At 57.4% G+C, this 17038-nt stretch overlaps 1 protein-coding gene across 1 annotated transcript in view; it reads left to right on the top strand.

The window, feature by feature from the left end:
* The first annotated feature begins 489 nt into the window (after positions 1-489).
* GRTP1 (growth hormone regulated TBC protein 1) overlaps positions 490-17038 on the top strand; it is a 19637-nt gene continuing 3088 nt past the window's right edge. Inside the window, exons 1-5 of the mRNA XM_025874562.2 lie at positions 490-627; positions 848-999; positions 6445-6603; positions 9460-9584; positions 11701-11797. Coding sequence (XP_025730347.1) covers positions 590-627; positions 848-999; positions 6445-6603; positions 9460-9584; positions 11701-11797 — 571 coding nt within the window. The 5' untranslated portion in view covers positions 490-589. The remainder of the gene's footprint in view (positions 628-847; positions 1000-6444; positions 6604-9459; positions 9585-11700; positions 11798-17038) is intronic.

Genomic DNA, 17038 nt, shown 5'->3' with positions numbered 1-17038 from the left:
GGCCTAAAGGGAGTGAGGGGGATTCCTGAAGACCCACCCAGCCTGGGGGTGGGTGGTGTGCACCCCATCCCACACCCAGGTCCCCGCCAAGCACCGCATCCCTCCCCCGGGGTGCCCCCCACACCTCATCGCCCTCCCGGGTGCCCCCCCAAACCCCATCTCCCGTGCCGGCGGCCTCCCACCCCCAACCTACCCTATCCCGCCCCCGGGTTCATCCCGCACGCCGCATCCTGCCCCCAGATGCCCCCCCGCATGCCCCACCCCGCCCCCGGGTCACCCCCCGCCCCGATCCCGCCCCAGCCTCCCATCCCGCACCCCTCCCTCCAGGCCTCACCCCTCCCACGCTCCCGGCTCCAGCAGCTCCGGACACCGCCCTCCGCTGGGGCCGCGGGAGCAGGTGCAGCTGCGGCCCCGCCCCCGCCCCGCCCCTCTCCCCTGCTTGGCCCTGGAGCCCCGCCCCCCGTCCCGCCTCCCGCGCCCGCGGCCCGGCGGAAGGACACGCGCTCCGGTCCCCGGAGGTTGCCTTGGCCCCTAGGCGTCGACCCCACGGTTCCTGCGCCTCCGGGAGCCTCCTCCCCACCCTCCTGGCATGGAGTCCGCGGGGAGCGCTCGGGACCGGGTCCCCAGGTGGGCGCGTGGGGGCGGGGGCGCACCTCGCCCAGCCTGGGGTGCGGATGGGGACCTGGGGTTGTGGGTACGGGGCCGGAGTCCCCCGCTGCGCTCGGCCCCTGGCTCCACGAGCGCTCGCGGCCTCGTCCCGGCGGGGACCCTGGGCAGGGCCGCGGGGCGCACGTGCGCGCGAAACTTTATTTGGGGCTTACAGGTTCTTTGTATTCTTGGGTTGTAGGATTGATCCGTACGGGTTTGAAAGGCCCGAAGACTTCGATTATGCAGCTTATGAAGAGTTTTTTTCTACCTACTTGGTGATACTCACTAGAAGAGCCATAAAATGGTCTAAACTTCTGAAGGGGAGTAGTCGTGTCCAGAGGAGTGGGACAGGTGAGTCGGAAACAGACGCGCGAGGAGAGGCCCGGCTTCCCTGAGCCCTCAGCTGGCCGCGCAAGGCTTCGAACTCGCTAGAACATGCCCTAGTAAAGCGCAGGAGCCCCTTCCCCCCCTATGAGGTGGGGACCGTGGCCTTCCTTCCAAACAGGGGACCAGATCTGGGGTCGGGGGCTGGCTAGCAAGAAAACCACTTTCCTGCTCTCAGGAGTGAGCAAGGTTCTCCCCTGGCCCATACCCGCGGTGAAGCCCTCCCTCCCGGCTTCCCTCAGGGTCACAGCCACTTCACTCCAGCTGCTGCCCCCTCCCTGTCCCCACGGACCACCGGGCCTGCCTCACTCTGAGCTTCTCCCCTCCTCCAGGTTTTGCCTGGAATGCCGCCTCCAGGAGGCCCTCCCAAGCTCCTGTCTGGGATGGCCGGTCCTTCCTGTTACACCACACACCCACACAGTCCTGCCCCGACCGCCCTGCTTCTGTTGCCCTCTGGCTGGGTAACTGGTGCATATCTGGTTTGCTGTATTCCTGCTGGAATCACAAGCCCCCTCCCTGCCGTGGGGGTTGGTCTCTATAATTGCTTCAGTATTTGTTGAATGAATGAATGAAGTGTTTGCCTGCCCTGTTCCCCAGGCTGCGGATAAAGGGCTGGTGGAACCTGCTGGTGGGGGCTGAGGGCGTTGGTAGGTGTGTGCTTCCAGGAGTTAAGATTAGGGACTTTCTGAAATAGGATGTTAATGACAGAGAAGGGGTGAGGCCGGAGGGCAGGTGCAGGGACAGAGCCGTGTGACAAGCACTGGGGATGGATTGAGGGCGTGCTGGACTTGGAACCAGGGTTGCATCACGTGACCCGGGCAGGTTTGTAAGGGTTTGTAAGCAAGGGGGTGACAAGATCAATTTTTGCTTGTGAAGGGGTTCGTGAACAGGGCCCAGGTGGTCCCGGTGCATAGCCCAGTTGAACACGAGGGTTGGTGGAGGCAGGTTGATTTTGGGAGGACAGTGCTCGTGGAGGAGGGAGGCTCTTGCTCCACACTGGGCCCCCCCACCAACATGCCTCTCCCCTGCTGGGGCCCCTCCTCGGGGCTGTTACTGATCGGGGAGGGTTTGGTAAGCACTCAGGTAAGCTGGCCTCATTCCAGGAGGTCTGGGGGGCGGGGGCTGGGAGGGGCTCAGGCTGGTGCCGTGTTGCCCTGTGGATCCTGGGGGCCAGCGCATGGTGTGCCTCCTCCAGGGATCACTAACGGCCATCCCTGCGTCACTCTGGTGTTACTGTGTTTCCACCAACATAATCTGCTTTTGTTTCCCTTTTCATTTATTCTTAAAAGTTGACTGGTCTTTTGTTCTTAAAAAAACAGAAGTGTATAAAGTAAACGTAATTTATGTACGTGGTAAAATATGTTAATTGCGTTGAAAGATGTAGAGTGACCCGGAGTTCGTCTCCAGGCCCAGACCCTTCTGTGAGGCAGAGGCGATCGTCGGGACCACCCTGCGTCTCCGCCGGAGCAGGGTGAGCACACACACGCGTGCACACACACGTGCAAATGCAGCCGCCCCCACTGCGTGGGAGTTTGCCTTAACGCAGGAGAAGGCTTCCTGCCCGCCGTGGCTAACTCCGGACTGCTGACCAGTGGTCAGGGAAAGCCCGGTCCCTGTCAGGTGTGTGTGTGCATAAGCCTGTGTTTTTACGTGAAACACAAATGCGCCTTCATCTCCCTACCTTTGGTTTTATCGTTTGGTTCCAGTGTGTCCCGTCCTTGCTTTGAACGAGGTGAGCCCACTGACTGACGGTCTGCACCGCCTACCGAAGCCACACTCCGTATCCTGTGTCTGTTTTCCAGCATCTGTTCTCTCCCAAGTTGAGCAGGACTGAGAGCAGCCAGATGCAGAATCTTCCAGATGCTTGTTCTTCCCATCTTTTTAGTTCTCTTACCTTGGCTCAAATGTTTTGTCTTGTTTTTGCTTCTGCTTTCTTTGAGCACTGGTATCTGTCAACTTTAAGAATTTAGATGGTTTTATTGAACTACTTTTTTGTTTTAATATTTCTTTGACTCAGTAACAAGTATAAGTGGCATAGTAGGTTTGGAAGCAGACATGTTTGACTCCTGATGAGCCTGCAGCCTGGGGCCTGGCAGTCAAGGGGAGCTCGTGGCCTGCTGTCTTCAGGAAGGGGTGGGGCACAGATGAGTCTGTGAGAGGCATGTGGGCTCACACGGTTCTGTGACGCTGGGTGTCACGGCTGGCGCTTGGCATGATGGTTGGGGAGCCTGGGGTGGCTGTCAGGCATGAACAGGAGTGCAGGAGTCATTCCAACGTGAGAATCCAGTTCTCCCACCAGCTCCAGGCCGACCGCAGTGTAGTCGGGCACGTGGCATCCCAGGGAGGCGGTGGTGGTGGCTCTGTGGGACCCGCGGGTGCACGTTCACAGCCAGGGAGCCGCACCTGCATGGCCCCCCTTTGGGCCCGTCCTGGGACCGAGTCTTGTTTTCTTCATCCTGCCGTGTGGTGCTCTGTGTGGAGGACTTTCATCTGGAGGCTGACCTCGGTCACCAGTAACACAGGGACCTCCGGATCTTGGTGTCAGCCCGTCTGCAGAGGGCAGCTCGGACTTCGGCTTGACCCCCATTTGTGGACGTGACGAAGGTCTGCTTTGTCCTTCTCTTTTTTCTTTTCGTCTGTAGCAAATGTCCACAGGGAACCGTAAGACGGCTTCCTTCTTCTCCCTCCACCTAGGCAACCGCAGTTGGGTGGACTCAGCCCGGCCTTGGCCGACCACCGTCCTGCTCTGCCCACGGCTGGCGCCGGTCTCCTTCCTAGTGGCTTAGAATATCAACGCCATTTAAGTTAGAATTAGGTTGCAAAAACAGACTTTCAAAGGCAAATACCAACACACAGGGATTTGTTTCACCTTCTTTAAAGATCCCCCCCCCCATTCCCTGAGGTCAGGGAAGGTCAGTCTCTGGGGACAGGTAAGCTAGTTTCATTCTCTTCCAAAGAAACATTGTAACTCCAGAGAACAAACAACAAAAGTAGCAGAAGCCTTCATCCTTGGAAACTGTTGCAACAGCTCAGCCCTGGCCTGCCCTCCCGGCTGGGCTAGTGGGTCCCAGCAGCGCCCAGTGTCTGACTCTAGGGAGGGGTTTAGGCATTTTGCATTTGCCTTTTTTATCTTTCTATTTAAAAAATTTTTTAATTTGCAGGGAAATTCACTCTTACCTGTTGACACTTCTGTGAGTTTAGACAAACACGCAGAGCCCCGGGTCACTTTGAGCGAGACTGAAAACAGTCCCCTCCTGGTGCCCGGTCCCTCCCTGCCTGGCAGGCTGGGGCCTCTGAGGATGGCACGGGAGCGGCCCCCTGCGGCCCCCCGCGGCCCCCCGCGGCCCCTGGCCTTCCAGGCTCGCTCCTTCCGCCTCACACTGCTACGCAGCCGCGTCCCCAATCTTGGGTCTGTCTGATCGCTGAGGAACATTCAGTCTCGGGCGACCACAGGGTCTGTGTGCGTGCGTCAGCCGGAGGGCGTGCGGGAGGCTCAGGCCAGCATTGTAAACGCCCAGGACTGGGGGTGCAGGGTCGTACGGTGGCTGTGTGTTTAACGGGCAAGAAACTTCAGTCTTGCCCATCGGCCGTGCACTTGTGGGCTCCCGCCAGCCACCTTCTTTGCGCAAAAGACCGTTGTACCTACATGGGCTTCCTTTGCAACTTTGTCAAAAAGCAGTTGCTCCGCTCGTGTGGGGCTGGTTCTGGATTTCCCCTTCCGTCTCCCGGGCCTGGGCGCCACAGCGTCGGGTTACCTTGAGCTCAGGTAGTGACTCCAGCTTCACCTCAAGCCTTGTTTTGGTTCTTCCAGTTCCGTTGCCTTTCCCCTGGACTTTCGGAATCCGGTTGAATTTATAGATCGGTTTTAGAGTTTCACTTTGTTGTTGGCATGTGTGTTCTTCCCTTTTGGGGTCCCCACTGGCTCCGCCACCCCCCCCCCCCGCGTCATGGTGGCTCCTTCAGTGCATGGCGTCAGAGCAGGGCTCAGCCTGAATGGCCCGTGTGCGCGGTGCGCGGTGCACGGTGCGCGGTGCACGGTGCGCGGGAGAACCACGTGAGCTTCTGCTCTTCCCGGCCCCGCGCGGCGACAGTACCCCGGCTTGGAGGCTGCCACGCGGGCCAAGAGGGTTTCTGGTTTCCTTTGGCTTTCACTGAGCAGCGTCAGTCAGGCTGTCCGTCCGCCCGGGCGGCGCCCAGCTCCCGAGGCCCCGCGGTCCCCCCCTCCTGGAGCTCCACGCAGGGTGCTCCTCAGTCGTGGGGAGTTTGACGGCATAGGGCTTTAGCCGTGGTGCTTTTCCTGACTGTTACCCGTGTTACTCCTGTAATGTTTTTCTGTTAAATGTCGCTGATGCCTCAGATGTTTTTTTTTCTTATAGCAGATTGTGGAACTTCTTTCATTGTATGACCTTTTATTTTTTCTTAAAGTCATTTCTTTTTATTTTATGTATTTTTAAAGTGCGTTTCTTTTTTAAGAGTGGTACTTAAATATATGAAAGGAAAACAACAAAGCTTTGAAAATTTCCTTTGAAAATGAGCTGTTTTGAGGGTTAAATTAAGGTCATTAAAAGCATAATGTGGTGCCCCAGGGCTTACTGTAATTCATTTGAATGTTAGTCTCACAAATCTTTCCCAGCTGCCTGGGAAATTAGTGATGCATTGAGGTAGCTCGTGGTTTTTGGCTGCTTCTCCTATATGTTTCTATGGTCGTTAGAAAATGATTACTTTTTCACATATTTATTATCAATAAAAATATTTCTCCCAAAGTAGTTCTCCGCTTACACAGATAAGGTGTAGAACAGGACAGTGACCTGCCGCTGAGTCCCCCAGCCAGAGGGGCCACACAGACCCCAGCCCCGAAACCTGCTGGGCCTCCTCCCGGGCTCTGCCCCACGCTCGTCCTCTGTGCGGCTGCAGAGAGCCACCCCGAGCCCCATCTGACCTCGGTCCCGTTTGCTGGTCACCCCAGGGCTGGACCACGCACCTGAGCTGCTGTCCCTGCCCACAGCTGTCCCTCAGACCCTCGCTGCTCCCCGACCAGCAAGGGCCTCTTCCCGCCGCTGTGCCTTCACTCAGTGTGGCCTCTCTCCCTCCAGCTTTCCCGGTCTCTCCTCCTGTGTGTGGACCCTGGCCTGTGGGGCCCTGACCCGGAGCTTGGGGCCCGGCCCGTGGCGTCCGGTGCAGTCCACGCTGGTGGTGAGGGAGGCCCGGGGGCTGCCTGTGTCACCTCCCTGCCTGTTACAGTGCGGGACGGGGAGCAGGTTCTGTGACGGGTGTGCGTGTACCAGTGTTCTCCTGGCGGACGTGGGGAGACGCGAGCTGCACGCACGGAAGTCAGTGTCCTCGGCCCCAAGGCCTCTGAGCCCAGGCAGCGCGTGTCTGTCCCTCTGAAGCAGCCCCTTCTCTGTGTTTCAGTGAAGCGCTATATCCGGAAGGGCGTCCCCCTCGAGCACCGGGCCTGCGTCTGGATGGGGGTGAGTGGAGCCCAGGCCCAGATGGACCGGAACCCCGGCTACTACCACCGACTCCTCCAGGGAGAGCGGAACGACAGGCTGGCGGAGGCCATCAGGACAGGTGAGCCGCCCGGGCAGCTCCCTGGAATTGTAATGCTGAAGAGGAAATGCACGTTGTTCAAGAGGCACCTGCTGTTTTTAAGTCGAAATTTTATTTTTCTTAAAGGAAAATCAAAGCTTAAGCATTCATGAGGGGAGAACAGTGCTTTTAATTGCTTCAGCCAGCCAGCACAGACGTGGGTGAGGGAAGGACCAGGTTTCTTCTGTGAAGAACCCGAGGCGGGTGCGCAGGCTGCTGAGCCAGCGATCAGGACGCGGAGGGTAATCCCTGTGAGGGATTTGTGCTGATGGCAGCGCCCTTGGGCTTACAGACACGGTGACCCGCATGTCCTGACGCTGCACACCATGGCTGCCCACCTCGGTGTCAAACTCCCGTCGTCATTTGGGGTGCTGACGGATCCCCAGATTTTCTCAGTGGACACATAGGCTCACCAGCTCTTAAATGTCTGAAGTGCCCCAAATAAATATATAACCTAAACTGAATAATTAGATTTTGAGAAAATATCTGCCTTTCTGATTTTGTTTTTGAGAAATACAAACTTAAACACAAAATACTTAAAAAAAATTTTTTTTAAAGATTTTGTTCATTCAGTTGAGACAGAGATATATATAGAGAGAGCATGAGGAGGGGGAGAGGCAGAGGCAGAGGGAGAAGCAGGCTTCCCGCTGAGCAGGGAGCCGGATGTGGGGCTCGATCCCACAGGACCCTGGGATCATGACCTGAGCCGAAGGCAGACGCTTTACCATCTGGGCCACCCAGGCGCCCCTATTTTTATTTTTTTAAAAATTTAAAAAGATTTTATTTGAGAGAGAGAGCATGCACGCGTGAGTGGGGGGAGCCTCGGGGGCAGAGGGAGAAGCAGGCTTCCCGCCGAGCAGGGAGCCCGATGCGGGGCTTGATCCCAGGACCCTGGGATCATGACCTGAGCTGAAGGCAGACGCTTAACCGACTGGGCCACCCAGGTGACCCACAAAATAATTCTTTAAAACCCAATTACTTGAATGTGCTGAGAGGTGGGGCTCCCTGATGGAGTGAAATTGAGGTGTGTCCCCAGCCTAAGGAAGGGGGGTCCCTCGGCCCTCGAGGCAGCCCCAGCAGGGGAACCTGGGGGAGGAGGGGCCGCTGGGCTGCCTCAGGTTGGGGGAGGCCTGGGGTCCAAGGGAGGCCATGCATATCAGATAAAACAGAATGTTGCTATTCGTTTGAAAAGTGAATTTAAAGGTTCTGTTTAGTGCCGGCATTTTTGGGTAACAATTTTTTATTGTAAAATATACATAACAGAATTTACTGTTCCATCTTTCCAAACTGAAACTCTGTCCCCCTTAAACACCAACGACTTCCCCGCCCCCGAGGCGGCGGCCTCCTCTCTGTCTCAGGTAAGTGACATCATGCAGAATTTGTGCTTTTGTGTCTGGCTTACTTGGCTCAGCGTGGTCAGTATTGTTGCACGTGTCAGGGTCTTCTCCTTAGGGCTGAGCACCGTTTGGCTGTCAGGACAGACTCCGTCCAAGGTCTCTCTTCTGCCGGTGATGGGCACCCTGGTTGGCTCCTGCCTGTGTGAGTCTGCTGTCAGGAACCGGTGTCCAGAGATTTCTTGGAGACCCTGGTTTCGGTTCTTCTGGGGATGTGCCCGCAGTGGGACTGCTGGGTCACGTGATCGTTCTAAGTCCGGTTTTTTGAGGGACCTGGAGAAATCACTTTACGGGGACAGAGGGTGGAACATTCACGCTGCGTGTGAGCAGAGCCTGGACGTCCCTGTCCACACCTCCTTCCATGGTGGGGGCAGGGGCCGTTTCGAGACATGTGGAAAACTCCTCCGAAAAGACAGTGTGTAAGATGAGCACAGCTGGTCACTCCAGAGTCTGAATTAGTAAAAACAGTAATTTTCTCCTCTGGAATGTTGAGAATTCCAGGAAAAAAACTTTCTTGTAAACAAACATACAATGAAAAATAATGTGCTTTGAGGCACTAAAGCTTACTGTTCAGCTCAGGTCTGTTCTCTGGTCAGCGGAGGTTCAGCACAGGCGCCATAGGTAGGGACAGAAGCACTGTCCCCTCAGTGCTGGGGACGCAGGTGCGAGTAGAGGCCGGCCCAGAGGCGCCTCACCCAGTGGCGGGGCGGGGAGCTGAGGGTCCGGCGTGTCCGGTCCGTTCTGGTAGTCACACCTAGTGGCAGCGAACACACCACTAATCTCATCTAAGTGAGCTCAGTGGGTTCAGAAGACAGACACAGACCCTCCTTCCTTCCAGCCTTCCGCAGGCTAACACGTATGAGCCAGGTGTCGGGTCCGCGTGGGGCCTGGCCTGTCGGCGCTGGTGCAGAAAAGGCGGACCAGGGTGTCTGACGGGCAGAGAGAGGCCGGCCGGGTTTATTCACCTCTGTGTTCAGTCTCGTCCTTTATATCTGAAAGGGATTCTCAGTGTGTTTTCTATCTTCAGAATTGGGAAGATTTTCCAGTGTTGTGAACAAGAGTTCACCTGTTGCCTGGGGTCCTACAGTTGAGCGCCCTCCCTGGCCAAGGGGTGACATTGGGGGTGGTGGTGCAGATGCAGGGCCGAGGACCTTGAGCAGAGGCGGGGGCCACGTGGCGGGAGAAGCGACCTTGGAGAGAATGTGCTGTTGGGGCTGCCAGGGCCCTGGGGCTGTAGCTGGACAGGGCGGGAGAGCCCGCCAACACCTTTGTCTTCCATCCTGACTCCTGTTACTGTGGCCCCGTTGCCCGTGAAGGGTGGCCAGGGTCGCTAGGCGGGGTTTTAGACCTCGTCAGGGGTAGACACAAGGACTACTTTGTACATCATAGGCCAGTCTTCCGTCCCCACCATCTGGATAATTCCGTGTCGTGAATTTCCCTGCAGATATGAACAGGACTTTCCCGGACAACATTAAATTCCGGAAGAGTGCCGATCCCTGCTTACAAAAGACACTGTATAACGTGCTCCTGGCCTATGGGCGCCACAACCAAGGTGTGGGCTATTGCCAGGTAAGTGCCAGGAAATTATAGCACATGCCAGTGGGGAAGGTGAGCGTGATCTATAGCAGGGGCGTTCTCCTGGTGAAGGCCAAGTGTTCGGTCCCGTTCATGAGCCCCAGACGCAGGGCTGTGACGTTGAAATGTTTTCCAGGTAGAGAAGCAGTACAACATCTACTTAGGATTTCTTTTGGTGCCAGACCGTAGGGAGGGGTGAGGCTGGGAAGCAGGCAGGAACTCACTTGTGTGAGCAGGGCTGTCGTTACTGGCACGAGTGACCAGCACCTCCTGGCCTCAGTGCAGAGAGTGCGTGTGCATGTCTGTGTGTGCATGCGTGCATGTCTGCGCCTGCGTATATGCATGTGTGTGCATGTGTGTGTGCATGCACACGTGATGTGATGGGGAGTTCCTTCCACATCATTTCTGGAAGTCAGATCTTCCTGCATTTGCAGGTAACAGCAAGCCTCATTACCTGTCGATTTTTGTCACCTTGTGTGGATTTGCTGCAGGAAGCAGCACATCACGTGTAGACGAATCATTCCTCGTTCCTTCCGGACGTCACTCTGCCTGGGGCGGGGGGAGGGAAAGAGAGAAGGGCCCGAGTGCTCTCTGTGCACCTGCGTGGGACAGGTGGGCCTTCCCGTGTGGGCCTGTGCTGTTGGGGCGTGTGAGCGGCCCGCGCACGCACTCCCCACGTGTCGGCACCGCACGTCCTGCCTGCGGCCCACGGCGGGAGCGGCTTCCCGCTTCCCGAGCTCCTGCTTCTGTGGTTCCCTGGGGACGCTGGGACTCACAGATGGGAAGTTTGCATCTGACCCTCGTGGGCGAGGCTCCAGGAACTCGGTGGGCTGGGGGTGGGGGTGGGGGCGAGGGCAGCGGCTGCAGAGGTGGGAGGGGGCAGGTCCTTCTGCAGAGACTGGCGGCAGCGGTGCGTACCGTAGAGCACTGTTCGCGGACCACTGCGCCAGGCTCTTTGAGGTTGCTGTGGTACCTGCAGGCCGTGCCACAGCAGAGGAGGCTGGGCTGGGCTTCTGTTGCCTTTCTAACTTAGGGTCCTGGATGCAGACTGGCCTGGAGGAGCTGAGGAGGCCGCGTGGTCCAGAAACTGCCTTTACATATTCTAGTTACCGTTCTTGCAGCTTTTTTTTTTTTTTAAGATTTTATTTATTTGAGAGAGAGAGTGAGCACAAGCAGGGGGAGGAGCAGAGGGAGAAGCGGACTCCCAGCCGAGCAGGGAGCCCGATGCGGGGCTCAATCCCAGGACCCTGAGATCTTGACCTGAGCTGAAGGCGGACGCTTAACGACTGAGCCACCCAGGTGCCCCTCTTGCAGGTTTTAAAAACAGCTTTAAAAAAACAGCCTATACAGCTTTAAGCTTGGCACGATGCCAGAGCTCGGGTGCGTATTTGTGAGACTGCACGTGGGCCGCAGGACGAGGTGTGTGGCCACGAGGGTGACACCAGGAGTCTGTTCGGGCACGGTCGCAGGCGGGGGCCCTCGGTGGCCCGCGGGAGGGTCTGCTCCAGGCCCCCGGCCTCTGGTGGCCTCTGGCGGTCCCTGGCGTGTGTGGCCTCTCCCTGCGTGGTGTCTGCGTGTCCAGATTCGTCTTGCTGGCTGTGCCCCCGTTACCGGAGGAGGGCACATGCAGCTTAGAAAAACAGACGCCCTAAAGGAGAATGAGGAGGACGCAGAAGGCGCAGTCGTGCAGACGCTCCCCGGCAGTGGGTGAGCCCCGCGCCTGTCGCTCGCATGCACCGTGAATGTCCCCCTCCATCTCCATCTAGAATCTGTCCACACCCCACGTGTCAGGCCACGTTCCTGGTGAAGTTCAGCCACGGGTCTGGTTTCCTGATGCAGCTGTGCCCTCAGACTGTTGTAGGAACTGGCTGTGTGTCGTGTGTCGTCACGAGGCTGAAGGTGGGAGTGGAGTCTGTAGGTTTCCCGGCTGAGCCCCAAGAGCTTCCTCACACTGTGTTGTGTTTCTCCCTCTTCGTGCCGAATGCATCACTGAAAGGCCACCCCTGGATGGTGCGGATTTTGGGGGAGAGCAAGGGAAATGCAGTTCGTGGGGAGCAACCCGAGGTCTGCAGAATCTTGAGGTGGCTTAAAACTCATTTTCTCACTTCAGGGAATGAACTTCATAGCGGGATATCTGATCCTCGTAACGAAGAGTGAGGAAGAGTCCTTCTGGCTGTTAGATGCTCTCGTGGGAAGAATACTGCCGGGTATGTGGACCGTCCCTGCTGTGGGCCTTCCCCGTCCCGTCTCTGCTGCCCTCGTGGTGGCTCAGCTGAGGAGGAGGGATTTCATCAGGACGGAATGGGAGTTAAAGGGAAGAGAAGGATTTAGGGTGATGGGCTCCAGCTGAGCAGCCGGGCAGTTCTGGCCCTGGTTGCATTTTCTTCATGCTGTGTCTTAGAGCTTGAAATTCCCATGTCGGGTGCCCGGCCCCAGTTCCCAACCTGAACTGTCGTGGGGAGACTCATGGGACCTCAGCGCGGGGCCTGCTCGTCCCAGGATCTGAGGGAGGGCCACTTGGCTCCGTGCACAGACTTGCTCTCAAGTTTGGGAATCATCCTAAGAGTAGTTGTCCACTGGTACTGTTACTGTTATGGGGTGAAAATAATTCTTTGCGCACATTTTTACTTTTCTTTTTATTAACAAATATTAACTGTTTTAAAATTAATTACAAGTTAATCGTCATTTTATCGGTTAATAAAAACCACTGGTTTTGGTGACGCGCAGATTAGATGGAGATCGCTTGGGGAAGACCTGTGCCCTCCACAGCCAGGACGGTTGGGGCGACCACTCACAGCCTCACGCCTGGCCTGGGGCGCGGATGGGCATGCCCCTGGAGTTGGGCTGGGGCCGCCCCGCGTCACCCAGGAGAGCTGGCCGTGGCCCCGGCAGCCCCGTGCCGACTCTGGCGGGGTGTGCACTGTGGTTTCAGCCCCGTGGCACACGGCACATGTCGGTGCCAGAACAGCCATGCCGCACGGCCCAACTACTGAATCCATCTTACAGATGAGGACACTTGAGGCCTCGACCCCACGGCTGTCAGACCTTGGCATAGGTCTCACGGAAGCGTGAGCCAGAGTGGCACCATGACAGAAAGGAAGCATTTAGACGGGGCCTCCTCACGCTCCGGGCCGCCATTCCTGAGGGCACAGGCACCCACAGCAGCGGCCCGCCTGGATGGGCCGCCTTCGAGGAAGGCGTGAGCACTCGGCGTCCCGGCTCCCCTGCAGGGGCCTGAGCCGTGGGCGCGGGAATGGCAAGGAAGCAGGGGCAGGATGAAGTGGTGACGGCGCCGCGTCCAGAGACTGAGTTAGGAGTGTTTGTATCCTGGATCAATTCAGTTCTGGTCTGCAAAGAGCTGTTGAGAACCTGCCGCATCCCAGTGTTGCTCTGGGGGCTGGGGAACAACCGTGAGGGGAGCGTGAGAGGCCCTGGCACCATCCCACGGCGGCAGCAGCTGCCACCACGCGCACCGCGTCACAGATGGGTAGGACAGGTGTCAGGGGCGGTAAGCATGACTTAGAGAACCAGAGGGGCTCCAGACTGACCCTTTTTAGCCCGTAAAATGTCATTTCCTGTCATCACGAGGTGCTGTTGAACCCAACTGCAGTACAAACACGCCTCGATTCAAAACCAGTAAATGAAACTGCCAGGATGGAAGGGGACGGGAGGCGCTGCTCATCGGCCCACAAGCCGGGTGGTCCCAGCGCCAGTGTCCCGCTTTGACTTCTTTCTTTCCGTGTTACACAGAGAGATGCGCTGCCAGGTCCTCCCGCGAGAAGTTGAGGTGGCGCGGAGCGTAGACTAGAACCTCGGCCAGTGCCGCCCGGCCCCCTTCTCCCTGGAGGCGGCTTTGCAGGTTCACGCGGTTCGTGCTCACACACACAGAGAGACACGGACAACACGGTGAGGACCAGCAACACGGAGCATAAGCTGTCAGAAAGATGAGCAGAGACGAAAGCAGGTTCATTGGAAAAACTGACAGAACAGGCAGGACTGACAGAAAAAGCGGGTAAGGTATTTAGAAACGGAAAGGGTGCTGTAATTTGGAAATCTGTAGAGACTTTTAAGAACTCCAAGAGAATATGAATAAAATGAAGTGGCCAGATGGAAAACTGAGAAAAACACCGCCTAACAAAGCTGATCTGAGGGAACCTAGAATGTCTGAGATGACCTGTGGGCAGACAGGCAGGGTTGCATCGAACCTCAGAGGAACAGATCATTTCTTTATCAGTGTTGCAGAAAACAGAGGAATAAACACCCATCAGCTTCCGATACAAGATCCCAGCCGTGCGGCTGACCTCGCGGGTGTGCGTGCACAGACGGCCACACTCGCCCAGCCAGCAGCCGCTGGGATCTTGACGAGCTAGGGGTTCTCTCGGATGCAGGGAGGGCCTAACTGAGATACTCGAGGGCAGAGTGGAGCCACGCAGGCTGGAAGGAATCCTGGGGGTGTGTCCTGATGCTGTGATTGTGGGAACAGTGTGGTGTCCGGTCAGGGATGGACAGCACAGCGTGGAGCCCAGAAATCAGTCTGCTTGTCCGTAAGTCTGTGGGAACTGGTACGGGAGATAGGTCATCTACAGCCTCATTTTGGGACAGCTCTGCGTGGAAGGAAACAAAATTAGACCCTTAGTTCTATTCCAGATGAATTAAAGACGTAGGTGAAAAAGCAAAACTTGGACCCGAGAAAATAAGATGTACAACGGTTTCACGATTGCCGAGTATGGAGGAAGTTTTTGAACGAAATTCTATGAAAGATGTGCTTGATAATTTTAATTACATTAAAATGAAAAATTGATTTTGACACAAGATCGTAAGCGAAGTAAAAAGAGAAGCTGCAGTTTTGGGGAAGGTGTCTGTGATCATGTAACTAACACATCAAGGATCCCTAAAACTCAGCAGAAGCAGCTCCATAGAAGATCCATCCGTTTGCAGCGGAGGCGGCCTGCGTGGCTGGCCAGGGTCTCCGGTGAGCAAGGAGCGGGCTGACACCTGTGAAGCAGACGACGGAGCCTCAGCACGGCCCGCACTGGCCACTGCCCTGGGCCGGTGGTGACACCCCAGGTTCAGAGTCGTGTTCTGGAACATCAGCACGCATGCGATGCCTGTACGCACTCAACTCGGCCCTGCACGCGCAGACCTGGCAGCTCACGCCAGCCATGGGGATGCCAGGTGGCCTTTTCCGGTCGTCCCCACTCAAACCCAGGAAGAGGCCTCCTGCGCCTGCAGCTCCCTGGTGCTGACGGTGCTGTCCGACCTCAGGAACACGGGGAGCACCGCCGCGGGAGAGCGCACCGAGTCATGAGCCAACACCCGTGAATGCACAGACTGGCATCCTGAGAAGCTGGTGTGACCGGTTTCCCCTCCAAACACAGGGAAACAGGTTGTTCGTAGCCCAGCTCAAGCGAGGTGGTCCAGGGGAGGAGCCAGGCAGCACTTCGGGGAGGCTCAGGGGTCCTGGGGAGCAGAGGGGCCAGCCTCAGTCCTGAGTCCTGTGGATGAACGTGCCCTGGAGGGTCATCCCACCTGCGGGCTGCACCTCATGGCCCGTACCCCTGCCTGCAGGCTGGCCGAAGAGCATCAGTTTTGGAATTCGATTACATAGGCCTGAATCCCAGCTCGGCCGCTTACTACTCAGCAGTAGTCACACGGCCCTTTCTCCATCTGTGCGCCCCACCCCCACCCTGCCCCCCAGCCTGGCTCAGCCCTCCGATGTGCCGGCACGGCCATGAGGCTGTTTGCAAAAGCATGCCGTCCCCAGGAGAGCCTGTCACGGGCCCCATTCAGAGCTACGTAGGGGGCTCCTCCGTTCTGCGCTCAGCTGAACGCTGGCTCTTCTGCTCAGATGGGCCAGAGGCCTGGGTCTGTCTGCCTTCACGTCAGGGCGGGATGCGGGGAGGAGGGTGGGTCTTGGCCCTCCGGCCCTGCTGCCTGGCCTGGGCCCGTGGCCGTCTGTGTACGAGTTCACTGGGTCAATTTTCAGAAGCCGCTGTAAGCCTCTCTCGGGCTGGGAATGAGGCCACTGTGCTGGGAGCTCAGCAAACCCTCTAACCCGTCCAGGGCTTAACCCCGGCTCCCTTGGCGACGTCACTCAGAGAACTGGGTCGTGTGCAGGACACTCTGAAAGGACAACAGAGACTCTCTGCCCCCATCTGCCCGGGTGGGCCAGGATGTTGCTCAGCTTAAGAGGAGGAGACAGATGCAAAATGAGGATATGAGCAGGAAAAACTGAGAATCCCTGGATTTTATAACCGAATTGGCTTCTATTAAATCATTTCCAGGGTCCTTTAGTATTAAATGTGGCCTACTGCATGCTGACTGTTTGAAAATCAGTAACGTGACCACAGTACCGAAGTCAGTGTTCGTGGGGATCCTGTCTCCACCGGGCTGGTTAATTAGCATCTCGTCCCTTCGCCATGGTGAGCGGCCGGAGAGTGGAGGCGCAGCAGGACCAGAAACTGTCCCGTTTATTCCTATTTTATTACGTAGACCACTTCCTGAATTTTAATAGCAAAAACTAAGCATTAAAATTTATTATAATGTGTTGCGTTAATGAGCTAAAAAGTTCTTTGGCAAGACAAACGTGCCTTCCAAGAAGCCTCCCTGTGGGAGGTGTGGTTCTGTCTGTGCTGCCCAGGCCGTCGGTCGGCAGAGGTCACCTCAGTGGGTTGTGCTTTCTGTGCTCCTGTGGCCCCCAAGCCACTCACCCCACTAAGGAATTTCTCCAAATTAAGCCGTCGGTTCTCCTTGGGAGTGAACAGGACAGACTGTAGACCTCACACTGCCTCCGGAGGGGTGGGGACGTTTGGCTCCTTCTAGGGTTCTGGGAAATGTAATGTCCTGGACCTTCATGTGTGCAGACAGCAGGTTCGACTGACTCTGAGCCGACAGGCCCTTAGGGCTCCACGCGTAGACGTTTGTGCCCAGAGCCCCCGTCCTCTGTGAGGCCGCCTGGACCCACAGCTTCTCTGGCTCCCAGGAAGGGGCTCACTGTTGCACTGTCCCCAAGGCTCAGGGGGCCCCGGGCCCACCCCTCTGCCCCACAGCCTCCCTTAGTTGGGCGGGGCCCTGGCTGCGTGTGTCGGCTCCGGGTGGGGGGGGGGCCCTGGCTGCGTGCGTCGGCTCTGGGGGCCGCCTGTGACCGCTCCTCCTGTGTCCAGCTTGGTCTGTTCACTGAGCACAGGGCCCTTGGGGTTCGCCCATGTGGTAGCAGGTGTCAGGATCTCCTTCCGGAGGCTGAGTGGTGTCCATTCCACCGAAGGCAGACATGGGCTTGCATCTGCCTTTTGGCGGTTGTACCCCTGCTTGGACACAGCATGCAGGCTCCTGCTTTCCACCAGCAGAGCCTCACTGCTGCATGCTGGGGCCTCGCTGGGGTCTCGCTGCTGCACGCTGGGGCCTCGCTGGGGCCTCGCTGGGGCCTCGCTGGGGCCTCGCTGCTGCAC

The sequence above is a fragment of the Callorhinus ursinus genome, unplaced genomic scaffold (genome assembly GCF_003265705.2).
Source record: "Callorhinus ursinus isolate GAN/ISIS: 27379988/994484 unplaced genomic scaffold, GSC_fseal_2.0 scaffold79, whole genome shotgun sequence".
Lineage (NCBI taxonomy): Eukaryota > Metazoa > Chordata > Mammalia > Carnivora > Otariidae > Callorhinus > Callorhinus ursinus.
Note: the sequence above shows the minus strand (reverse complement) of the source record. Positions and strands in the feature narration are given on the sequence as shown.